General features: G+C 34.5%; 1 protein-coding gene across 2 annotated transcripts in view; it reads right to left on the bottom strand.

The window, feature by feature from the left end:
- Window positions 1-205: 205 nt before the first annotated feature.
- Window positions 206-27,471, bottom strand: part of LOC134533286 (serine--tRNA ligase, cytoplasmic) — a 109,749-nt gene continuing 82,483 nt past the window's right edge. For both annotated transcript variants that reach the window (XM_063370742.1, XM_063370741.1), the window contains exons 7-10: window positions 19,459-19,648; window positions 13,621-13,718; window positions 5,955-6,084; window positions 206-359 (exon numbers count right to left, since the gene is read on the bottom strand). In XM_063370742.1, coding sequence (XP_063226812.1) covers window positions 250-359; window positions 5,955-6,084; window positions 13,621-13,718; window positions 19,459-19,648 — 528 coding nt within the window. In that variant the 3' untranslated portion in view covers window positions 206-249. The remainder of the gene's footprint in view (window positions 360-5,954; window positions 6,085-13,620; window positions 13,719-19,458; window positions 19,649-27,471) is intronic.

The following is a 27,471-nucleotide window of genomic DNA, read 5'->3' on the forward strand; positions in this document are numbered from 1 at the left end:
GAAACAGCAATGCAAATAAACTGGGATGATTTTTAAATTTTGTTACACTACATTCGCATAAATAAACTGCATAAAAAGCTTTCGTTTGTTTTGTGAAATTTGCGAAAAAATTTTCTCACAATGTAATTTGTAATATTATTACTTTAAATATTGTACTTGTATACTCAGTGCCACAGCTCAAGGGAAAGAACAGAGAACAACAACGTGCCCAGCCGAAGTGCTTTATTTCCTGCAGCGCGTCTCCAACCATCACTTGTCGCCACCGGCAGTTTTCATTCCCTCCTTCTGTTTCTTGTGCTTCCTGGTCTCGGCCTCGTCTATGGGCGCCGGCTTCACGAAGGGGATCTCCTCCTGGTACTCTGCAAGCACACCGCCACTTGTGTCTGTGGCGCCATGCCTCCGGCCCTTCCCTCAGGCTGCCTCAGCACACAAACTGCACTGCAGTATAGTGCGCTACATGATTTCTGCAAATATTTATCATGACTTTCTTACTTTCATGCTCCAGATGCAACAAACATAACTTGGAGTCACTTGGTGGTGAAAAATCTTTTGAGCAAATAGAGATACTAAACATGAAATTTAATAAATTAATTAATACCATGTTTTATCACATAATCGTCACACATTTTAAGATAAAATCAAGTTTGAAAAGTAGGGGATAAATTTTTATTCGAGAAAAGCATTTTTGTTGGGGTTAAGTTTTTCAAAAAAACAAAATAAGTTGCATGGAAAGTACGTTAAATTAAATAGTAGAGTATAGAAAAGATGCCAAACCATTTAAATTAATTAGTCATGCAACAAAAACATATATAATATACATTTAAATTCAAAATAGAAAATCAAAAACCGTGATCCGAACGTGTACCAATAACTTTCGTCACAGTACACACTAACAATGAAAGAGTGCGGGCTATCCCATGTAGTTTGGCAAGCTATTAATATCAATATTTGACTACGTACGCGCACTCTATACAAGCATCAACGTAACCAAATATGAATAATGGCAATTAGCACTGGCTACACAGTGGTGATAATAATTTTTCTGTTAATTAAATATGCAGTAATTTCCTAACGACAAGTGGATTTCTACTTTAAAATACATAGTTTTATACGGGAAAAGAGGTTTATGGGCAACAACATTGGAAAAAATAATGAACATCTTATGGAGAAAATGGCGGGACTGAAACATTTGACCATATTGAAAGGGAAATCATATACCCTCTTTTATCGCATAATTGTCGCACCCATATTTTAGAGTGTAACAATTTGGATAAAAAAAACTTCCCGCATAAACGTCGCATGATGTTTTTGGTCCCACTATTAGATTCTGAGTGCTTTGTGTAAGTATCTTTTCTGTATAAAACGGTGTATTTTAAAGTAGAAATCTAATATATATTCGGAAATGAACTATTTTACTTATTTAATTAACGGAAATACAAAGTTGTCTGATGTGTAAATTTTCTTTTAAAGAATTTTTTAAACGTTATAACCTTTATCTGTTCGTCTGCGTCGCCGCTGTGTATCGCTTATAAAACTGTAGCCAGCGCTAATTGGCATAATTCATGTTTGGTTATGTTGCTTTCCATATAGAGCGAGCACACGTAGTCGAATATCGATATCTCTCCAACGCGCGCTCTCCGTCGAGTGCCAAGTTAACTACATTTGATGGCCCGCACTCTTTCATGGTAAGTGTGTACTACGACAATAGTTACGCGTTTGTTCACGTCACATATTCAAGTGGCTTGCGTTCGGGTCACAGATTTTGTTTTTCTATTTAAAATTGAAGAAAGGTTTTTTTGCATGAATTATTAATATAAATTGTTTGGCGTGCTCTTGTATACTCCACCTTTCTTAAAAAAAGAAAGTACTTTCCATGAATGGGTTGTGTTTTTATAAATAACCTTACCTAACAAAAAAAAATTTTTCTGCATAATTGTCGCACCCCTACTTTTCAAACTTGACTTTAGTATAAAATGTGCGACGATTACACGAGAAAACACGGTAGTTCGGGTACATCTTAAAAATGTTTTTAGTTACTTTATTTTCCCATTATAAATACCACAATACCTGACAGAAACTTAAAACCAAATGCTGTTGCTCCGATGCTTTGTCATGTGATCTTTAGCAAGGTCATGTTTACCACACACACAAAGAGCTCTGAATCTAACAGCGGAACCAAAAACATCATGCAATTTTTATGAGAGAATTTTTTCCCTAATTTTTGACGCCCTAAAAAAACAATGTGACGATGATTATGCGAATGCGATGATTATGCGATAAAACATGGTATGCCTCAATTACAAGAAACCACAACCACTCACCAACACACAGCTCATAAAGTTGAGTCATGTTGGGATATGTTTATTCAGATCAGTAAAATATTTAACATTGTGTCTCCAAAAGTATTCACTTATATCCAAGAATTCATTGAGCACAGTTTTGAATTTTAAAGTGGCTATTGGCATATGATCATATTATTGTTTTCGGTCTATAGTAGAACCAAGTTACAACTTTTTTCAGGGGGGGGGGGGGGGGGGGGGACCACAGGAAATATCAATTAACCAATCATCAGTAACTTCAAAGCAAGCCTTCTCAGTATTTTGCCACTGATGGTATCCTCGATGATCCAATTTGCTTAAACCTAGCCATCAATTTTTCATTAATTTCCAGTTTATTTTCTTTGTCTTAACAGACACACTGCAACATTTCTGTATAAAACTGTCTCACGATTCATGACGATAGCGTTTAGAGTGGAAGTGTCCATGTCCTATTCCACTGCCACTGGTCACACGACTTTTGTGGATATCTATCTACAAATGAAATAAATTCAAATTTATCTGCGATTGAAAATGTGTTACGTTATTTTTGCTTCATCATGGATTGAATGGCAAACTAAAATATTGTAGAACTACGTATTACATCTGAAAACACACCAGAACGACAAGGAACAGAAGGATTTGTATGAACCTTCGCTACATCAAATACACAGTGTAAGTCAAAGCTAACGCGTAGCCCTAACTGTTATGGTGCACTTACTACAGTACAACCCTGTTATAACATTCTCCAAGGGACCAACTTAAAAAAATGTTATAAGCAGGAAAATGTTATAAGCAGGAAATCATAAAATTACATCTTTACTTTGTATAAATTACGCGTAGATTGATTAAATTAAAGAGTATAGGTAAAACAACACAAAGTACAGGAGAAATACACTAAGTACAGCAATAGAGTGGAAAATTAGTTAATTTTATTTATAGATAATACATAATACAGTCAAACCTCATTTATACGAATCCGCTTAGTACAAAATTCCCGTTTAAGCGAAGTACTTTCACAGTCCCAGAAAATAAGGTATGCTTTCCTATGTTATTCAGTACTTTTAATACGAAATACGGTTAATATGAATTACGAAGTTGTTTTGATCCCTCAAGTAGCTGTTAACGTGTATAAGTAAACGGTTAATACGAATTTCACCGCCGAAGTCTAAAGTAAATCACGTCTTCATAACCGTCATGTAAACAACGTGTCTCCAAAGATAGATGTATGTATCCTACAGCGCAAAATGGTCGAAAAACAAGATGAAAAGTTCAACTCTAGTGGCGATGTTAGTAACTAAACTAGAAAAGATGCCATGTTGTAAACGGAAAATGAACCTTATTAATATTAGCCGTCGGAAGTGTACATATGTAGAAGTTTAAACAATCTATGGAAAAAAGTTCTGATATTTTCCATTGTTCACGCACGTGTGTCTTAACCTCAATTTTGAGTGTGAGATGTTTTGCAATATGACTGCGAAACGTAAACGCAATGATAATTTTAACTTTAACCATTGCAAGTTAAAGTTAAAATTATCGAAGAAGTAGACAATGGAGAGAGAACGAAAAATGAAATTGCGAGAGAATTTAACATCCCGCAATCGTCGTTGTCGACAATACTAAAAAATCGTGAAAAGATTGAATCGGATTTTGCGAGTTCGTGCAAATTATCAACAAGAAAAAGAATGTGAGGCCCAAAACATCAAGAAATGGAAGCTACCTTGTTGCAGTGGTTTGAAGAAATGCGTGCAGCAAACTTGCCTATTTCTGGACCTATGATTCAGAAGTAGGCAGACTACCTAGCATTGTGATTAGGAATTTGAGACTTCAAGTTCAGCAATGGTTGGCTACAACGGTTTAAGGATCGCAACAATCTTGTTGGCAAAACTATGTGTGGGGAGTCGGCAGCAGTAGATACGACCAAAGTTAAAGATTGGATACAGACTGCTCAACCAATACTTGATCAGTACTGGCCTTTGATAAGCTTTGTAATGTGGTAAACAATGCCTATAAGAAAAAAATAGTGCAAACCAGAATTGATGCTTTTTTTAAACCAAATGCGTGAATAGAAAATGTGTCATGAATGCAAGTTTATTGAAGTTTGTACTATGATTTATTCTGTAAGTGTTGCATTGTGTTTGTTTTCTTCAGTGTTTACAAATTGTTATGCATGTAGTGAAGCCAGCTTATACTACCAACAGTGTATATAATTTTCTTTATGGTTGTAAATATAGGCATTTAAAGTTCAATCAATTTTTTTGTCATGATATTCCTCGTTATTACAAAGTGCTAAAATTATTATCCCTTCAGGTTTGTAATAATGAGGTTTGACTGTAATATGCTGTTTTGTACGATACAGTTCAGAGTAGAAACAGAAATATTCAACTCTTTTGCAATCGCAACACATGTTTTGTTGGGGTTCCTGTCAACTTGGTTAATAAACTGAATTTTTTCAGCTACAGAATATGATTTTCGCTTATATTTATTGGCAATCATAGCCGTACAATAATCTAAATAAAATTTCAATACGAGCGTATTTTAATTAAATACGACCGTGACTACAATAAGTTAAAAAAAAATTATTACGGTAAAGGTTAACCACAAACAAAAGCCTTTGAATATATCCATAGAACATTTAACCATTTCAAGGTGTTAAAACTTTGAAACAAAAACCAGCACCATAGAATACAGTAGCACTGTTTCCGACCATGTATCAGTGCACAAAATGCGCATCATAAGTATAACGGAACAAGACATAGGCTAACAAGCGCGAACAGGACGCCATATTGATAGTCGATCCGGTGCAAGTTGTGGAGTGCGTGTGTACCACGTCTATGGTGAACTACACAAATGTAAACATCTGATGTTTGTACATGTGTGCTGTATTTTCTAGCTATGATTTCACTCTAAATTATGACTTTGAAGGAAGGGATACTGAAAATTGTGGCACTTATCAAAGCAAATTTGAACGTTAAAGGCGGGAATGTAGAAATTTTAATATTGTTACAGGTGGGAAATTAAAGCATTGTGATAAATGGAGAAATGACGGGACCATGAAATTATGGTGTTATAGGCGGGAAAATGTTACAAACGGGAATGTTATAACCGGGTTGTACTGTATTTGGTTTTGCATACAATCCTTTTAAACAACTTACATCTATGGCATAGCAGTGATTTTAAACAAAAAAAAGTATATATGGCGTAATGTGTTTAACTTCACAAATGGGATGTGTTAGAATAGTTAGATTTTTTTTTTTTTTTTTTAATTTATAAATATTACAAAACCAACATATTACAGGGAAGTACATAATTTATAAAACGTTATACACAGGATTTGAATACAAGGTCATTAAGGGGAAAATATTGGTACTTAAAAACGGGTTCTAATGTATTATCACATTATGTTGGAAAAATAAGATAGTGTTGTATGTTGCAGAGCTTAATTTTGTAGTCAGTGCGTATTTTATAATGTTAGCATTGACTAATCACTTTTTCCACCGAACTGCATTGTATGAGGTTCAAATTTACATATTATATAATCCGAAATCACTCCAGATTTGTGTCAATGAGGTTTTTCTTATGTTTATTGTTTCCTTTGGCCAGACAGTGCAGGGAACTTGCAGTGAGCACACTACCAACCCGGCGGCAGGAACGGTCTGAGGGCGGGCGGCACCGCGATCCCGGTCTCCGTCTGGTTGCCCTCCAGCAGAGCACAGATGACGCGCGTCGTGGCACACATGGTCGCGTTCAGCATGTGCACAAAGTCCACCTGCGCACCACACACTCTTCACTGTTACATTTACCAGCTGATGCAACTTTTCCCTATAACAGCAATGCCAAGTCAGCTCAAGAACAGATTCAACGTCTAAACACAACACACTTGAAGCAATAAAGTTAGGGTTTAATAGCAAAATTTAAGGTTTGTATTGCAAAGTGAAGGTCAACCTGGTAAAATATCATTAATTTTTAACATCCTTAATGAGGAAAATACCTTTGGTGAGACCAAATGATACACAAACTCATTATGAACATGCCAATAATAGTGCAAACAAAATATTTTAAAACATATGGCTTGTAGCGGGAAACAGTACATTCCCGAACATGGCAAATGTCCTGAACTCTGTCCCTTCTAAAAGCACGACTGTGCAACAGCTGAACCTACAAGTGGATCACTGGCATTTTTCTGGTTGGAAGCTCTGCATTTAAGTCTCGACGATATCAACAATGGTTTCAAAGACGGCCTTGACTTACGTGCGTCGATAAGTCTCGACACGTTGTTCTTGGCATCTCCACACAAATCTTGGATTTCAAGTTCTATTTTTATGTTACAGTATATTTAATCCACTTCCAATGAAAATTTAAAATTTCTCAGTACTAGCTTTCAACACACGGCTTCCCTCATGCAAATTCTGAGACAGATCATCAGAACAATACAATGTCGTCTCATTGTAAGAAACGAGGAATGCGGTCAAGTAAAAAATCCTTAAATCAACTAATAGATGCAATGAAATTTCAGGTCTGTTTTATTTGGTTTATTTCAAAACCAACACAGGGATAATATTTCTGAAAGAGGTTAAATATATGTATTCATTTAAAATGTTAAAAACATGAGGCAACTGCATACCTTCGTAGCACACTAGGTTGGCAAGTAGGTTCCATGTGAGGAGCTCTGAGCTTGAAACCCAGGTAAGGCATGGATGTAGCATTTAATACTATTTAGTTCGTATGCTTACCCATCCCCCACTGCCCTTCCACAGCATAAGTTCTGAGGGTTAATAAACTCAATTACATAGAAATAATATACCACAGCCAGTCTATTACCTACTGATACAGTGTTTTCTGAGATATCTACAATTTTACTGAAAGAAACTAACGTAATTTTCATTTGATTAGTGGAATTAATTAATAACCAATAGTAAAAACAGTGTTTCATTCCTCTTATATTAAATTATTAAAAAATTAAGCTTCTGCCTAAGACTTTTTTTTTCCGTATGTATACATGATTATAGCTTAAAGCTTTCCTGTCGTGGATTTACCTGGCGTTGATGACTTTCCCGCACTTACTCCCTTTTTACTCCCTTAAGGGCTGGAATTTTTAGAAATGAAAAAAGCTCGTTAATCTATTTTGTATGTACTTTAGTGTGAATTAAAAAAAAAAAAAAAAAAAAAAAACAGTTCTTGGCCAATTTTTACCACCTGCTTTGATAGATTCGAAAATGTGATTTTTTTCTATATAGAAACTATATTACACCACTTGAACCCCTTGGGAATGATATTTCGATAAATTTGATATGTTTATTATTCACAAACTATGTCCTACTTTCCGCATGCTCAATTCTGCAATACAATTTTTTATACTAAAACATTGAAGAGTTGGAAATACGTAATAACATATATCCTAGAGATTGAGATAGCTAAATAAGTCGCACACCCAAAACAATACCGCCACAACTCAAAAATGGTCAATTTCGAGTTATACCAGTTTTCCGTGTCGAAAAGTGGCCTGTTTCCCGGTGAAAAACTGCCACATCTGTATCTGCTCAAATTTCATTGTTTGATGAGATGTGTCAGTTTAGAATTCTTGTGTTTTTGTAGGTTCTGCTAACCAACACTGCCACATTTTGTTTTATGGTTATATTGCACATACACTTTTTGTAATAGTAAGGTTGCTCAACACTTCAATACCGCCACATTTTGAAATGTGGCAGTTTTAATTTTTTTTCCTGTAATCGTAGCATGCCTCAACTAGTGATGTGGCAGTTTAACAATATGGAAATATTTAAATGTGTGCCATATGTCTAAATATAGCAGTTTTAATCTGTGAAGAGAATTTCACTACATGCCACATTTGATGTTACGTCAGTTTAACACTGTAGTGCACATTTTATCATAAGCCACATATCTACTTGTGGCAGTTTCGCATTGCTGCAGATAATATTCCTGTCTGGATGTCATGTCATTTTATATTCAATTATTTACTTATCTTTGGAAAAGCAGTTGAGATATTTATAGTACGTTTTGTAGTAGTTAGTACCACAGTCGCTAGATAGCACTCAGTTGTTTGAATCAGTGTTTTCATACTCAGAATGACTTTTTTTCAGAAGTTGGTATTCTGTTTATTATGTTGTTATGGTGTAGGTATATTATTTTGGTACATCGTTGTATTGTTGTGAATGTTATGAAAATAGATTTTTTCACGTAATAATAGGAATATTATGACGTCTCGGGGCACATACCACGTGAGCTTGATATTACCTGATGTTAACAACTGTGAAAATGCAGGTAACTTGTTTTATTACAATATTGCTACTACCCTAATTAGCATAACTGCTGTGGAGAGAAGCACATGCCATGTTGTTTTAATGTGAGGCTGTGTCTGAATTGAACATTGTTATTATATTACTAATTTTTTACATAGTAGGAGCCTACTTGTGAAAATGTAATACAATAAAATGATATTTCAGACCTCATCTGTGTATAAAATCTCAATTAAATAGGTAACAGTTGGCAAACATTTTTATTTTTTACTATAAGGCAATATGAAAAAAAAATGGCAAACCTTGTTTTGTTATATTATTCTGCAATTATTTTTACACGAAAATAAATTAAAATCTCAAGAATAAGGCGATCTCGGATGAAAAATTAACATTTTTTCTTTCCCCGGCTCATTATGAATTTATTAATTTGTGACTTGTGTATAATTTACCGTCCATTCATTCTTCTTTGATGGTTATAACAATACAGCGTTTCGTAATTTGGTAATTTAATTATATTTCACAAGTTTCGTTAGGTACCTACAAAAATTATGAATCCTGAAGACCGTAGTTATTTTATGTAGACAAAATTATGTCACTAGGAAATTTTTTCAACAAATTCTGCAGTTTCTGACACTGCCTGTATCAATTTAATTTTGTATTTTGCTTTTTGTAAAGCTTGGCTCATGACAAAAGTGTGAAAAGCATGAACATCAAATATCATGTCTTGTTTAATTAATAAAAAAAAATAATTTTGGACTCGCCATTCCTTCAAAGAACACATACACAAGAAAACCTAAGACAAGTTGTTCCAAGCAATGGTGAAAATCCAAAATTATTTTTGTATTAATCAATCAAACCCATTGCAACATACATTTAAAGATCAAACTCTTTGTGTCCACAAATAAACAAGTGACGTACCTAACGAATGTACTGTGCAAAATAAATTTGATTTTTGTGGTTTCATCGATTTAGTAAGTAAATAAAAAAGTCCACATTTAAATACTAATTGTAAAAGGAAAAATAATTATAGATAGGACATTTTCCACAATACTTCAACACAATGGTAAAGAAAAAGTCATAAAAAATTGTTTTACCTTCACTTTGGAATATACAGTAACCGCTCAGGTTAATTTGAAGTAAATGATAACATTATCATTGTTTAATGTTTTCTATGTAGTTTTTAAATCCAAATTAATTTTTTAGTTAGAGCACTTGTCAAAATGTTACCTCATCACTTTTACTATTTCCATTAACTATTTCTTGGTTTTATTATGGTTGTGCTCTCTGTCTGGTTCAATTGTGCATACTATATTATGTTCACCTATCTTACTAAATTAATTGCAATCCTTCTCTTTTGGTTTTAGGTACAAATGTAATAAACTGAATTGTTAGAAAAGAACATGGGCTGATTCAGACTGACAATTCCAATGTAGTACAGCAAGATCATATCCAGAACACGGACACAGTGAAAGAAGACAACATGGTGACAACTCTCAACATACGCTCTGGAGTTATAGATGATGGGCCAAGCACTTCAGTAGCTGGAATAAATGTTTTCAAGAAAGTAATTGATTTCTGTGAAAGTGATTTTGATGATTCGAATGCAGACAAGGACTGGATCCCAGAACCTGATGACTGTGACAGCGAAGAGAACACAGTTATAGAAAAAAAAAAGACATAATGTCTTGAAAGCAAAGGCACGTACAACTATGGAACATTCAGAAGAAACACAAAATACAGAGGCTGGCACACACGAGAGAGGAGAAGTCAAACGAATGTCTAGAAAAAGGAAAATATGTTACGATTCCTGGAAGAGAAACATACTAAAAAGAAATATAATACTGGAGAAGCATACATCACTCCTAAAGGAAATGAAGTCCAAGAGAAGAAATTACAGCCAGCATGTGGTCCCAAATGTAAGCAACATTGCTCTTCAGATATATCCGAAGAAGAACGCAAAGAAGCACTTCATAGCTACTGGAATATGGGTGACATTACTCTACAGCGTGCTTTCATAGTAAATTGTACTACTGCTATCACACCCAGGTATGAATATGTTCGGGAAGGTTCATCTCGAAAAGACAATAATGCCTATTACCTCATTATTCGTGGGGCTAGGAAGAGAGTATGTAAAAACTTCTTCATGGCAACATTAAACATTGGTGACCGGACCATCAGAACTGCTTTGTTAAAAGGAAACAGAGATCTTCCGTCTGTTGAGGGAGATCTAAGGGGAAAGCATGGAAAACATAAATGTTTGGATCCAGATTTAGTTCAACGAGTGTGCGATCATATTAACTCATTCCCAAATGTAGAGTCCCACTACTTGAGAAAGAATACCCAAAGGGAATTCTTATCTGGAGAACTCACTATTTGTAGAAATGTACAGAATGTTTCTGAAAGCTTGTTCAGACCATAATACCAAGCCATGCAAACTAAGCAATAACACAAACATTTTTAATCAAAAGTTTAATATTGGCTTCTTTGTTCCGAAGAAGGACCAGTGCACATTGTGCGAAAAATATAAAAACTGCAATGAGGACGAGAAATTGGCAATGCAATATGAGTTTAATTCTCATAAACGTGAAACTGAACTTTCCAGGCAAGAAAAGCAGCATAATAAAGACATTGCTAAGAATAACAAAAGATTCAACTTGTGTTGCCACCTATGACCTACAGGCTGTCTTGACTACACCTTCAGCACAGGTTTCCAACTTTTACTATAGTCGCAAATTTGCGACATATAATTTAACAATTTATAATATGGGTACTTCTGAAGGACATTGCTATTAGAGGAATGAAGATCAAGCCTACAGAGGACCTAACGAAATTGGTACGTGTGTTTACTTGTTTTTAAAATCTAATTGCATTAGAAAAGAAACCATTTTCTACTATGATAATTGTAGTGGACAACAGAAGAATAAGTACATGGCTTGCCTGTATCTTTATGCAGTTTCTAACCTGGATATTCCTTCTATTACTCATAAAGTCTTAATTGTAGGTCATACACAGAATGAAGGCGATGCCATGCATTCTCTTATAGAAAAACAAAAAAAAAAAAAAAGAATTTTGAAGGGTGGTTCTATTTACTGTCCGCAACAATGGGTTACAGTAATTCAGAATGCCAAAAAGAATGGAAAATCTTTTGTGGTTAATGAGCTTGTATCAGAGGATTTCATGGATGTGAAGAAGCTTGCCCAAAATATGGGAGACAACTTCACAGTAAACACTGTGGGTGCAAAGTTTTGTGGCATGACATTAAAATAATTAAAGTGACTTAACACTTACCCAATTTGCTACAGTACAAAACTTCCTTTGAACAAGAGCATTTCTTGGAAATAAACCTGTCATCAAAAACAAGGAGCAAGAACAAGCAAAGATCAACACTCACATTGGAAAAAGCTTTCTCAGAAAGTCCTGGAATACTTGAAGCTAAAAAAAAAAGGACCCGGTGCAACTGTGCAAATCAAACCTCATTCCAAAGAGTTATCACATGTTTTACGAACATCTGAAAACCAGGAAGAATGCTACTGTGCCTTATGATTCTCAGAATCTTGTTAAACTTTGAACTATTATACAATATGAGAATGTTTTATGTATTTGCTTGTGACTATAATATGCTTTGTGATGTCAGTAAATTGTTACTGATGAGTTTTCTAATTTTTTTAAACTTATTCTTCAAATGTTATTTTGTACTTTTATTTTTCTTTAATAGCATAAACTGATTAATTTGGTTGTGTACCAGTGAAAGTTGGACTCCATACTTCAAAACATTTGATATGCATTAATATTGTTAATTTGTTTCCATAATTCATGATGTAGTTTTAATTTGTCTGGTGTTAATGTTTTTTGTCTCGTTCATTTGATTTGTTGCTGTTGTTAGTTCCAATTACTGGTTCTTATTGTTGCAGTAATACTTCCATTATGTTAATTGGAAATTGCTTTTTCAATCTTGAAAAATACAAAGACAATACATCAATATTTTTAATTGTTTAGAAGTTAGAACTAAATTTAATGTTACACTACAGCAGTATGGCCGTATGGCGTATTTTAAATTGTTGCACTTCTCCGCCCTCAATAGTGCCAAAACAATACAGCCATATGTTGAATTTTGGCGCCTTTTCATTAAAACTTGACATGTAGTGTTAATGCAATAAAGCCATATTTATAATTGTGGCACACTTACTTTGAAAATGTTAATGTAATAGTGCCATAATCACAAATGTGGTAGTTTAGCACTTGCATTGTTATACCTTTAACTGCCACAACAATAAAATAAATCCTCTCAATAATGCACCACAAACCATTTTTATTGTACTTATAGCCATTGCAATATTATATACCTGGCAAAAATATTGAGCAATTACATACAAAAATGTACATAATGGAGCAAATTAAAATTTTCAAATGTGATTATCTCAAAACTGTATTTTTTGAGATGTGGCAGTCTTGTTTTAGGTGTGCGAAGTAATGTTTTCCTGTGCTGTTGCAGCTGAATCGAGTGTAGGTGGAGCTTGAATAACTTAATGTTACATCATTTTCCACTTGGCAATAAATGTTACTGTTGATTTAATTAATATACTAATTTAATAAGATCCCTGACCAGATCTCAAAATTTTCTAAAAAAATATAAATAAAAAGTAATGATTGATGAAAAACATTAGAGTTATGTTTTATATAATATTATAAATTGGATGAAAAATCTAAAACTTAATTGTAAATATTGGAATACAGAACTTAACTTTAAATTTAAATAATGAAATATTTTAAAATCACAAATATTCTATTGACATTCAATTCAGAAGCGTTCTTCGCAGAGCCCTACTAGTCCGATGCCACCCTGCCGCAATCCCTCGTCGGTGAAAAGCTGAAAGCATCCATAAAAGCGCTGCTGCTACCCTGATGCAATCCCTCCTTGTTGGTGGAAAGGTAAAAGCATCCATAAAAGCAGAACTCGCACTATAGCCAGTTGACAGCTGCTCTGAATGGGGAATGCTTCTAGCACGACAGATCAAGGACAGTGTTGCAGCGCTGAGAGAACAGTTCACCTGCGCGTTCATCTTCTTGGTCTGGCCGAACCTCACCAGCAGACGCCTTGACTGGTAGTCCAGGCAGTTGCTGCAAGACACCAGCTCCCTGAAGGCACCTGAACACAGTGTAACCACCTAACTAACATGTTTCCTATAAAACTATTTTTTTACCCTTTCTAAGTTTTCCTTTACTACAGGTGGATAAGTTTGTCTTTCAATCTCAAAGATTTTGATGTTAATAAGTGTTAGTCTGAGTTACTTACTTTAAATTATATTATGTTCTCAAAAGGTATGTTGGGAATATTTTAAAATAAAACCAAAAATTTTAAAATTAAAAAACTCCCAACACAACTAAACAAACTCTACTAAGTTCCAAAAATAAAAAATATTTTTATTAATATTTAAATGATTTTGGTTCCTTCAAGGTATCTGGGACCACCACGAGAACACAAATACAGCGATACCTAGGTTAGTAACAAAATATCAATACTAAATTGTTAATCAGATGCTAATCCAAAAAGCCCAAGTCTTTAATAAAACATTAAATTTACTCCAAAAAATTCTCATAATAGGCACAGCTTCCCTCACGCTCGGGTTGCTAATTCGGTGACACATCCCCCGCACCGCGCCCATTGCATTTTATAGTACGACTGGGCCATCTTGGCTCGCTTCACTACTGAAGTGTACTATTAATACTAAACTAAGTACGTATTTTGGTATGTAGGAAAAAACTGTAATACATATATCTATTACAATCTTTTATAATGTTAGTTAAATATACACGACAATTTTTTGGAGTAAATTAACTACTTTATTGATTACAGACTTCGGCTAAGCTTTCTGGATTGACACCTACTTAACGATTTTGTATTATTGTTTTGTTACATACTTACCTATTTATTTTGAAGTTAGCTAGTCCATTGAAAAGTTACATTTGGGGTTGCGTTTGTCAGAGGATGCAATTTAATTTTTTTAGATATGAAGGGGGGGTTAGTGTAAAGTTAAATCCAAGTTTGTGGGGTTACAACCTTTGTCCCACGGCCGCCATCTTGGAAAAAAGGTTTAATGGTTTTTATGGTTTATCTGCCAAACTATAGGTCTCACAAAAAACATTATCTAACATTTTTTGTTGCAAATAAAATTATCTACAACTTTTGTCCAGTAACGTTTAGTCGTAGAACCATAAAAAAAAAAGTTATAAGAGAAAATCCATAAAAATTTGAGGGAAAAAATCTATTTGTCGAGATTTTTTTTATAATCATTTTACAAAAAAATGATATCAGACCATTTTTAAAGATGGTGTTTTAAGGAACTATTTTTATTATAAACATTTTTAAATTTGATTATTAGTTAAGGTTTTACAGTGCTGCGAAACGAATTCTATTCTTCAGTATTCATAACTATACATAAATATTAATATTAATGATTTGCCATAATTTTTAATCTTGTTATTTGTTTTATGATAATCTTTTTAACTATTAATAATGCAATATTGTTATTAATTAATTATTGACTCTTCACCACCACCTATGAGGTAGAGTCTGGAGGTACGTTTTTTTTTTACGTGGTATCCCCAGTAGGCATAAATCACAACTACTCTGTCCTCGGTTTTTTGATGGACCAGGCTGCGGCTCAGCATCTGGTTGGCTTTTTCTATATTAAATGCTTGAGGGAGAACCGGAGAAGGAAGTGGCGTCAATGTCAGCGGTTCATCTTCAAAATAATATTCTTCAATTAATTTCGAGATCTCCATTATGTTGCTGCAAGTCTCCCCAGAACAATGGAAGCACACTGAAGAGCATTTCAGGCCTGCTTTTCGATATCCACACATCGCTCCACAGTTTCCTTTGTATCTGCAGAAAATTAATTTTAGAAGCTCAGGGGGTGCTGGAGGTTTAGAGCTCTGCACTGACATCAATATTTTTCCACATTTGTTCCAGCCCCAGTCTTCAGGATCGTTATAATTACCAAGCCATGACGAGCTGATGGTAGACTCGGAATGTGAAAGCGAGCTGTATCTTGAGTTAGAGGAAGTGAAGATAAATTAAATGTACTCTTTGTCACTGATTTGGCGAATTGTTTATATCTTAGGCTGTCAAGAGAATTATCATCTTTATTACCACCATATAAAGCAAAGCAGGGTCATTTCTCTTGTTGAGGAACAATGCCATTCCACTTGCTAACTAGATGTTTCTCACTGAACTCAAAACTGTGTTCACTTCACTTAAAATCGTGTCCAAAAAAAAAAAAATAGTTTTCACAATTAAAAAAGTCTTTCACAATTGAAAACACAATAAAATATGTCTGCACGTAGCGAAATATGTAGACAACTAAAAGATGAAAGTCGAAGGACAACTTCAACAAAATATAATAATAGCAGGCAGATGTCCTTTAATTCCAAACGGTCACTTGGGTATTTTCTACCTGCGCATTATTCTCGGTAATACCACTCTCAATGATTTGAAATTATTTTAAAAATCAATAATTCCAAAGTTTTGTGATGGAGTGTCAAATCAATAATTAATTAATAACAATATTGCATTATCAATAATTAAAAAGATGTTCATAAAACAAATAACAAGATTAAAAATTATGGCAAATAATTAATATTAATATTTATGTATAGTTATGAATACTGAGAATAGTATTCATTTTGCAGAGCTGTAAAACCTTAACTAATAATCAAATTAAAAAATGTTTATAATAAAAATTGTTCCTCAAAACACCATCTTTAAAAATGGTCTGATATAATTTTTTTGTAAAATGATTAGAAAAAAGTTATATCGACAAATATATTTTTTTTCCCTCAATTTTTTATGGATTTTTGCTTATAACCTTTTTATTTATGGTTCTACGACTAAAAGTTACTGGACAAAAGTTGTAGATAATTTTATTTCCAACAAAAAATGTTAGATAATGTTTTTTGTGAGATCTATAGTTTGGCAGATAAACCGTCAAAACCATTTGAACCGCTTTTCCAAGATGGCGGCCGTGGGACAAAAGTTGCAACCCCACAAACTTGGATTTAACTTTACACTAACCCCTCCTTCATATCTAAAAAAAATAAAATTGCGTCCTCTGACAAACGCACGCTAAGCCCAAAAAAATGTAACATTTCAATGGATTAAATTTTAACTCCTCATTTTGTTTACTTAGCGGTCCTAGACACCTTTAAGGATCAAAAATTATTTTAAAATTAGTAAATAGTTTTTATTTATAGGTTCTTTTTGTAATGTCAGAGGTTTATTATTATAAATTTTTAGGTTTCATTTCAAGCTTTATAAATCTTAATATTTTTAATTATAATCATTTCAACTAAGAAACGTGATCATCAACGCATATTGTTACCTACCTAAGTGCTTAAAACAGACATATCTTATACCTAATACATTTTCACCTTTTTATTTCAAAACTGCTATAGCTCCATTTTAATTACCCATCATTACTAGTGCAATGTCTGCAGAAAATGATATCATGTGGTGACAGGTACATTCATATGCTCCATTTAGCTGAGAACTAACTTACCAATATTTTGCCTTGTTGAATCACCTTCCCAGATCTGATGAGTGTACAGAAGAGAGAAAAATGTGTGCTTTTTGATTGAAATAAAAAAAACAAACATGAGATAAGTCTTAGCATCTGAGTCATCAGTAGTTAAGAAATAAGGCCCAGTTTGCAAACTTATCACTATTGCTTCTCTGGTCATTTCTGTGATTTCTGCAATGATTGCGCCTATATACAGATTTTTATGTTATCATCTATTTTTCCACATTATTACAATGTTTGACTGACTTCACGTGAGTTGATAAATCTGTTTTCCACCACATGCAATGTTCAAGTCACATCTACACACAGTGGAAAGAAAAGTGTCTTCCTTCGTCAGATTTTAACATGTACGGAAATTCCTTAAAAATATTTGGCACAAAGACTTCGCGAATACCATTTATTCTTTGCAGCATACATTTTGGCATCGTATTATTTGCCAAACCAGTCAAACACAACAAAAAAAACTTCCGAACACAAAAGGCGCCCAGACAAATTGAAACACAAAAATGATAAGGTTTTTCACTACGTTTATACATCAAACTGAATCTGTGAAACAGTGGACTTGAGGGATGGGTGTATAAATAAACTATGCAAGCAAATCATTCTGCATTTTACAACACACTATTCTCGCCCCTCTGAGTAATGAATGCTGTTCAATTAGTGTGGTTTTGAAGTAACAATGCCAATAAATTAACGCATGATTTGTAGTAGTGCAGTCATATATTCAAAGTAGCACTATTTTCTTTTACGTGAATTTTAATTTCCATGCACGCATAATGGCAATAGCACTTATGTAGCATTAAAAAGAATGCAAAAAATTAATAAAATGATGAATCAACAAATAATATTTTGCTATTTCCTTAATAGCTATTTGCTTCCTTCATTACATATTTATTTCCAATGATGCCTGTGTGTACAGCCAACGTTTATAGTTTGCCATTCCACATGACTTGATTAAAATAGTTGTCAGCAGACACACTTACCTGATTGCAAAACAAATTATTTTGATTAAAATACTCTCTTATGGGAAAACTGTATTTGATTAACTCTGTTTTGATTAGCACACTGTTTTCCTGGAACGAATTAGAGCGTTACTTCGAGAAGCGGGCGTAAGTTAAAACTAGAGCCTGTAAAGAACAAATAACAATTGATTTGTTACAAAAATATATGTATAAATGAATGCCCATAGTGCTGAACCAGAAAACTAGAATGTAACTTCGCAGTCAGGATTTTGATGCCAGCAAAGTTTGGCTTACCTATTTCAAGGTTTGAGATTAGTTTTAAAATACTTAATAAAATTAGGCTAATGCAAAAAGTGTATGACTCTTTTCTAGGTTTCTTTAACTGTTTTTAATAAACAAATAATAACCCAGTTAACCTCCTTCATATTTATTTAGTGTAGCACTTAAGTTTTTTTTTTTTTTTTTTTTTTTTTGCTATTTAAGAACCAAAACCGGAACCAAGAACCAAAGTTCTTGAAGCAAAACCGAACTGACCAATAAAAACCAGAACTGCACAGCCCTACTGAATATATAAAAATCATTTTTTGTCCAACAACATAAATAGTACTAACATAATCTGAGTAAGTTTAGTTGCATTCAGACGGAAGTCTACACTGGCAACAGACCCTGCCAAGTCTGATGTGCTGCAGTGCATCTGGTTCTAGCTGGCCGCACACTGTGATGTTCTAGTCGTGCACATCTCAGAGGGAGGGGGGGGGGGGGGGGAGATGAGAGAGAGAGAGAGAGAGAGAGAGAGAGAGAGAGAGAGAGAGAGAGAGAGAGAGAGAGAGAGAGAGAGAGAGAGAGAGAGAGAGAGAGAGAGAGAGAGAGAGAGAGAGAGAGAGAGAGAGAGATATGTAATGCATTATGCTCACTGCCGTATGCAAGTTTGTGTACACAAGGGTCAAATTTCAAGGATTTCTTAATGACTATTCATCTGTGGAATACAGTACACTCCCGATGATCCGCGAAATTAAGTGGCAGGGCCACCGCGGATAGTGAAAATCGCGAATAATCCGCAAAAGAGCCGAAAATGGGAAACAAGAAAGAAAACATTAATTTCAACTTAAAAATCTAAAAATTTATGGACAGTAAAAGTTACAATTAACAGTAAAAATTTTTAAATAATGCTAAATTTTAGTATTTTACTAAATAATTACGCATGCCAGCCTACATTGTGAGTTCCGAGAAGGCCTGTGGCGTTTTACGGTATACTGCACACAATTTGCTCACTTGTAATACATATGTGCTGTATTTTTTGGTAGCATGCGCGGATAATAGGGAGCTAGCCACGAGAGTGGAGACTTGCCAGAGCCGGGAAACCAAGCCTCCAAGTCCAGCTTCTTGGCAGCGGCGTGGTTGAGCGCGCCCGACACGATGTTCACCACGCGGTACGGGATGCCCAGCTCCCGGCAGAACTCCTCCGCGTTGCCGATCATCTCCTCCATCATCTCCCACGACTGGTCGTCCGACGGCGACGTGAGGCAGAACTGCTCCACCTGCCACGCGTCACACTGCAATCTCGCGCGAGAGGTGCCACAAGGCACCATAGCTTATGGATTACTGTAATGAAACATCAATATGACTAGGAAGCATACGGAGAGGAAAAGCATAGAGCCAGTGTTAAAAGTAACAAGCCTACTTTTCCCTAACACAATTTATTTTTACGTTCCTGATTTAAATGGATTCTCTTCATTATGAGTGGGAATATTGATGTTTCAAACCCAACACCGGTGATTTAAAATAACTTTTATGCTGCGAGTTATATAAAATGTTGACCTAAGATACTATCAATACGTAAATTTCTACTATACAAAGATTATTCAGACCTAAACTGTAACTATTAAATAATGAATATCAATGACCTCAAATTATTCCATTTATAGCCATCTGCTAAATTATGTAATTAATTATTTAAGATAAACTGTCAAAATACCTAAATACTTTAAAAAGTTTAAATTATAGAATAAAACTTTTTAAAAATATAACAATGCTTCAGATATAATTAAGACTAAAGGCAATCCAAATTTTGTAAAATTCATCTGAATAGTAAATATGGGTTAAATTATAGTCAAATTAACTTTTAAGTAAAAACATTATTACGACTGAACAAAAATAATCAGTAAAGAAACAAGACCAACTGGATGCGTGTGATAAATGTTCAGATAAATTATCATAGGTTACCACCAATGCTCCTATAAAAATTGGATAAGGATAATTTTTTAACATTTATATAACTGATGAGAAATTCTATATTGGTGTATACAACACACAAATATTAACTTAGGCACACAAAGTGTGTTGTACAATACTAGTTTGCATTTTTTTTTCCAGGTAACACCAATCTTGAATATTTAAGATAATGAATACTTAATCACAATACGTAACTATAATATATGCAATAGGAGCAGCACAAATTCATTCAAGTTTCTTTCTTTCTATTTTACATTTCATGAAGTTAATTTAAAACTATTTATTGAGAATTATTTTTAGGTAAATCCTTTGGACCTAATGTACAGGAAAAAAGTCTCATGGTTGCTACAAGCTTGGAATTCCAAAATACCCTGACTTTTCCTTTTCCAGACCTGAAACAACAAATTTCCCTGACCTTCCTGACATGAACAATACAGTGGAACCAATTGGTTTTAATTCTATTTCTGGAGGAGAAGGAGATTGCATATGCCATTAAAATGTGTAATTTTAATCTTAAACCATACGACTACAAAATAAATTAATATTTACAAGATAAAATCTTCTGTCTTGAAAGAAAATATACTTTTGCTGCACTTATTATATGATTCAAACTTGGTAGAACTTACCGTATATAAATTAATTCTGAATTCTGAAGTACTTCTGAAGTATCCTTTGATACCACCACCCACAGGCATACCCAGGATTTTTTTCCAGGGGGAAGGAGGGGTGTGTATGTGTTTCAGTCCAGATTTTTAAGAAAAATTCCACAGACTGTAAAAATAATTTTTACTATACTATATAAAAGACCATAGACTTTTCATCAGTAACTTTTCTTTTTTCCCGTATTTTCCCATATATTTCCTACAATGTGACCTATAAAAACAACAAATAGCTCCTTAAAAATTAAAAAAAATATCAAACCTAAAAATTAAAAATTCAGTTAACCAGGTACTTGGGAAACATGTGTGATATTTTAGTTAGGTTAGTTTCAAAGCTGCCTTTGGCTGACCTAGCTGAATGGGGGAAAGAAAAAAATGAATAAAGGCGACAAAAAAAAAAAAAAAACAACATTAAAATTGAATAAAACTTAATTCAGTAGAAAAATCGCTTCAACCTTTGAATTTATTTCAATGAATTCATTTATTTCTTCAGTAAATAAATAGAATAGCATCAAATTTCATTTTTCAAAACTGGGTTTATATAGGTTTGTAGTTTGTACACAATTACTATTTCAATTCACGTAAGTATGTATACATTACAATATTCAAATACCTAGCACAACCTTAATAAAATAAAATAAAACTTAAAAGAAGTAAAAAAAATTATTACTGTTGTCAAAATAATTAACCTAACAGACCTAAGTAGGCACTTTACAAACTTATTCCTAATAAGTTGACTGGCATGATAATACAATGATATATAATTTGGCTGTATGGGTGTTAACAACTAACAGAATAAGTCTTTCATGCGCCGCGATTTATAATTATTTTTAGTGGAGGCGAGCCAAAGATAGGCTCTGGACTGTACTATCATATAAATATGTATTAATATGTTAAATATGTATGTTTAACATGTATTTACGATCCCAGGACAAACATTTATAACCTGCCACTCGTAGGAGTTAAAAAATGTGTACACTCCACTTAATGACCTAGCGATAACTGATCTACACAATATAAACACCTATGCACTGAGCTGAGGCCGCTGAGCTACTGGCTCAAACACAACTTCATGCCGTGTCGCACTCAACGTGATCAGTTTCATCTAAGGCGGGAAACTAAAGTTTCAGTTTTTCAATGTTTGTAACCGTCATTTAAAACTATGCATCTAGCGATAATCCAGCTTTCTTCTTCATGTTATACAAACAATATTTAAATGAATGCATCTGACTTCATAAAACAATCAAAAAAACTTTTTTTTTTTTAATTTTTTAACAGTTTTATTAAGTTTTGTACCAAATTAAGTCGCAGTGTTGCAATCACTACTGCTATCCAATGCCCAATTCTGTTAAGCAAAACTGAAACATAATCAACGCTGAATTGTACTCATTAGTACATAGACCAATCACCATGATTCGAGAATTGAGACTGACCAATCACGAACCAAATACTGCAATTCAACTTTGTTTACGTTTGCTTACCAATCGGGCTGCTCTGTGATGGCATGTTGCTCGTCGCTCGGTGCGAAACTTCAGACAATGAGCTTCGAATGACATGAGTGTTCACCATTTTCTTGTCTTTATTTCAGGGGGAGGGTTTGAACCCCCAAAACTACCCCCTGAGTTTGCCTATGCGACCACTGGATGCCTGATACTACAATCAATATTTACAATTACTGGACACACTATATTAATAAATAATTTAAAAATTTGTTATAAGTATGTTAAGAAAGTAATTATTTTATTTCTAAATCTAAATTGAAGGTGTTTAGTGTAATATTGCATCACTTATTCATTAGATAAAGATTTTCTTTTCTATTTACTTGCAGTTCAAACAGTGCCTAAGTTAATAATTTTTAAGATTTGCCTTTAAAATTAAGTTGAAATAATTTTCAAAAGAAAAATATCCCTAAAACCACGACAAATACATATAGCGTTTTGCATACTGTGCTTGTTTATCGAGCCGGATTCCCACCAGCTAGTTGCGGCTAGGCAACTGCGAATCAAATGATTTTTGAGATTGAATAAAATTTTGAAGCAAATCAAAATTATTCACTAAGTTTGAAGATTTATTGAATCCTATTTGTATTTTTGCTAAAAACACCTTCCGGTGATATTTTAGGGCTTAAACTTTAAATAATCAAAACTTGTTGACTTCTGTATATAGACACGGCTCTAAAAATTTCAAATAAATAACATAAGATAAGAGACCCAGTTTATATTATTATTTTTTTTTTAAAATGGTTCTTGATAGTTTAGTCATTCATGCATTAGGGAACGAGGCGGCCAGGGAGATACCTGACCATGACTCGGCCAGTCAGCTGAAAACAGTTTCGAAGGCCGAGGGGAGACGGCTCCCAGTTGTTTGCTAGCGATAACAGGACAGGGTTCAGTGCGACAACCTCACAAACAGCTGAGGTCGAGGAAATAGCAGGTCAGCAGAGCGAAAGGAAGAGAAGGGATAGTGAAGCAGCAGGTGAAGATGGACAGCAAGTAAAGGGAGGAAGTAGGTAAACAGGCAGCCAATCGGCAATGAGCAGACCTCGAAAAAGGTACACAAGAAAAGCACATGTTATTGACGTAAATAAAGAATAAAATGTCAGGAGCTGGCTTCATAAGCCGTGTATTTATGTTAGAAACGAGCTCAGTACGAGGTAAGCAATAACTGGTGAGTGACCAGCAGAATAATGAATCCACAATAATGAAAATGCCATGGCAATAGGCCAATGCAGAACTAGAAACTCGGGAAGGACTTGTGCCTTTGGCAAACAAGTAAGGTTTTTTACATGTATGTTTATTATGCTGATGTATTTTCGATCGAAATGATATCCTATTCATGCAGAAACAACACTTGAGCTAATCAAACATAAAAATAAAAAAAGACACAACACTATGTCTAGGCCAAATATACAGCTTACGAAGGCAGTGTCGTACGCCCGGTTTTTACATTTTTGATATTTTATATCAATAAAATAATAATAATTAACACGTAACATATTTGCTCAGTTAAAAAAAATACAGTGGGTTCTTTATAAATGTAGATAAGATTAGCTAGTAGGCCTAAAAACATCGTGAAAAACATAACGTTTAAAGTCTGCAGCAAACATTTTAAATCACAAAAAATATATATTTTATAAAGTTTCTTTTATTTCTAAACATTATTAATTTAAGCCTAGGCGTGTAAAAGAAGCATAGCAATGGGTATCACACGCTACACACAGCAGAATATTACGTCGCACTTTAAGGCCATACCGAAATACTGGTACGTATGAGACATAATCTTCACAAAATAAAATGAGCAGAGTCTTTTAACTGTTTTATATGTATTTTATAATTTAAGAAGTATTACACAGTTAATGCATATTTTTAAACTAACTATTTCTTTCTGGGGATTGTAAATAATTAATCATTGGTATCAAGACATCAAGATGAACATAAACTTGAACATGTCACGGCAGCGAGAAAACTGGTGCGTATACCAATAAACTGGTATTAGAACTGGACAAAACTGGAACACGGGCAGTGGAGCTTATATTTTTTCCGCTAAGCTCGCATCTATTGGCTGGCTGCTGATGGAAGGTCACGAGTCTGGGCGGAGCGTTGAGTGAGTTATACTGCGCATGCGCAGCTCAGATAACAGAGAGAGCCACCCGGCGGCTACGCAGCGCCGTAACAGCAGCTGATCGAGTGAGAACAATGACCTTTCTCCGTGTACGGCGCGCTATTTACGGTAAATTTCCATCAATTTGCGGCTTTTTTTTTCTTCAATTTTTTATTGACGCAATGTGTATGTAGCCCGCATTTTTTATAAACGCTGCAGGTTGCAACTGTATTTTAATAAACTTTAACGTATTTCTTACACTTTTCATTTTTTTTGCCTCATTTTTTACGGTTTCTGAAAATCTGTACGTACGAGCGAGGTGTATTTACGAACCGGGGGCCGTACGAGCGTAGTTTTACTGTAGATATAAGTGATTTGATATGGGATCGTCCATTAATCACGTGAGGCTTGAAAGGGGGGGAGGGGGTCGGGAAAAATCACGAAATATAACAAGGGGTGAGGGGGGGGGGGGGGGGGTGTAGAGAGATATCACGTGTATTTATTTTTTCGCCCGATTTCTACTAAACCGAAAAGGGACGCGTGACCTTGACTCGCCGTAGCCAGGCAACAATATCCCCGCCCGCCGCAACATGAACCACCCGGCTCGGCTTGCCAGTCGCCAGTAAGACTGTGATTTTGGCGCCGAATACATGCGTAAATCACATATAAGCCTTTCCTTTATTATTTTTATGCCAGTGAGAATATACCTGCAACCTTAATGTATGTCTGGACATTTTTATCACTGTGCTTAATTTCCAGAATTAAATTAGATTACACCTATATTTAAAGATAATATTCTGAAATTTTTAAAAATATTTTGTAAAAAAAAACACGTGATTTATTTGGGGGGGGGGGGGGGGTGTAGTCTAAAACCTCACCACAAATCACTAGGAGGAGGGGGGGTTAAAAATTTTGCTAAAAAAACATCACGTGATTAATGGACGACCCCTATGAAGATGGAAAAATACTTGGAATCAAGTAAAATACCTACGTCTTTTACATAATGAGATTTTGTAATAGGATGATTATCAATATTGTATTCAAAAGTAATAGGATAGAGCTTGAAATAATGATAGTGGTTTTGCCTTTATTAAATTATAGCAAGTTGATTTGCACCATTCAATAATTGAAGAGATGTCTCTCTGAAGTGAGTGACAATCATGGAGAGATGAAATTTTTCTGTATATTTTATATCAGTAGGGGTGTGAAATTATGGTTTTATAATTTAGCCACCTTCGTTTCCAAAGTCAACAATTTCGGTGTTTTGTGTTTTTATAGGAATTTGCAGCAGAAAATAAGGATAAAAATATACGTATTTTTAATTTGTAACCCTGTACACTCATGCTATCGGAAACACTTTAAACTGTTTTAAATGGACTTTTAACTTTATGACTAGTCAATTAAATTTACATAGTTTCACCACTATCCGCATTTAATCTCTGTTAAAGTTAACGATAGTAAGAGTCTCTGCATTTGCTGGCAAAAGCTTGCGGCTTCGATCACTCACAACTAGACAATACTGTTAAAATGACCTCTCACTGTCAACATTGTTGGTAGGCAACCACAAAGCTTTCAAACATTCTGAAGAAAATATTTTGTAGTCAGTCTTCAAGGAACATAAGAGTGCCACTATGTCTACATCTGAGCAGTCTGATTTTCCAAGTTCTTCAATGACAGTCTTCCTCAAAATATGAAAACCTTCCAAAAACGTATGCAACTCCACATGTTTGATGAATGGAATGTTAATTCATTTCATGCTGAAGTTGTTTGTTTTCTGGAACTGGTTTGACAATGTTCCTGGGGTTCAACAAATTACCAATACTGGAAAATAATTTTCCAGCAGGATCACTTTTCTTCAAATCCTGCAGTTTACACTGAGCCTTCAGTGCTGCTGATTTCAGTGTAGTGAGTTCCTCAGCTTGCTTTAGTGTAGATAGTTGCTCAAATAAACGGACAATAGTGGGACAAAACTGGTCAATCTGACCTACACTTAACAACTACAGTTTTGTTTCTAAGTCATTCATTTTGCAGTATAGGATGTGTTAAGTCATATATGTAGAGCCTTCAAGAAATGTTATCAGCTCTGCAATTGGTTTTCCATTAACTGAAACAAATTCAATTTTAATTTGTGTCAGTTCAGCAGTACTCCTGCTAGTGAGGCAGCTTATGCCAGAATTTTCTAGATCACAGTAACTATCAGAGTCCTTAAAAAACTCCAAAATATCATCAATATGGGTGCTAATGTACACCACAGACCGATACCAAGAATTCCATCATGTGAGCACAGGTTCAGGAAAAACTGTCACTTTACCGCTATTCATTTCATACTTCTCTGATAAAAAAGACAAGTAGTGGTTTTTTCTTTCCTCGTGTTCAAAAATGCTTTTTTTATGCTTGATGTTTCCTTGTTCAGAAGCTTTAATGTGACCTGTAAAGTGTTGCCAACTAGATGCATCTTATGGGCCCAGCACTGAAGATGAACAGCATGCTCTAGCAAGCCAGAAAGATTACTAAAGCACTTTGTCATATATGGTGCTGAGTCACTAACTACTGCCTTAACTGAACTAAAGTCAACTTTATATTTATTTAGTGTATCCAAAATCGCTTTAGAACAAGTGGCATGATTTGCAGAGTCAAGAACAATCGAAGCAACAAGTTTTGTTGTCTGAGTACTCGATGGCTCTAGTTTTTTAAACAAAATGTTGAAGACACACCTCCCTCCCTTGTCAGTGGTTTCATTGCAAAGTATACAGATGTCCTTATCTTTAAACTCTTCCGTGAGGTCACTTTCTATTTTTTCCGCTAACTTAGGCACGTACGATCGGCGAAGCGAATTTGCGGAAGGAATATCCCCTCCTCCTTTAACATTT

The sequence above is a fragment of the Bacillus rossius genome, chromosome 6 (assembly GCF_032445375.1).
Source record: "Bacillus rossius redtenbacheri isolate Brsri chromosome 6, Brsri_v3, whole genome shotgun sequence".
NCBI classification, from domain to species: Eukaryota; Metazoa; Arthropoda; class Insecta; order Phasmatodea; family Bacillidae; genus Bacillus; species Bacillus rossius.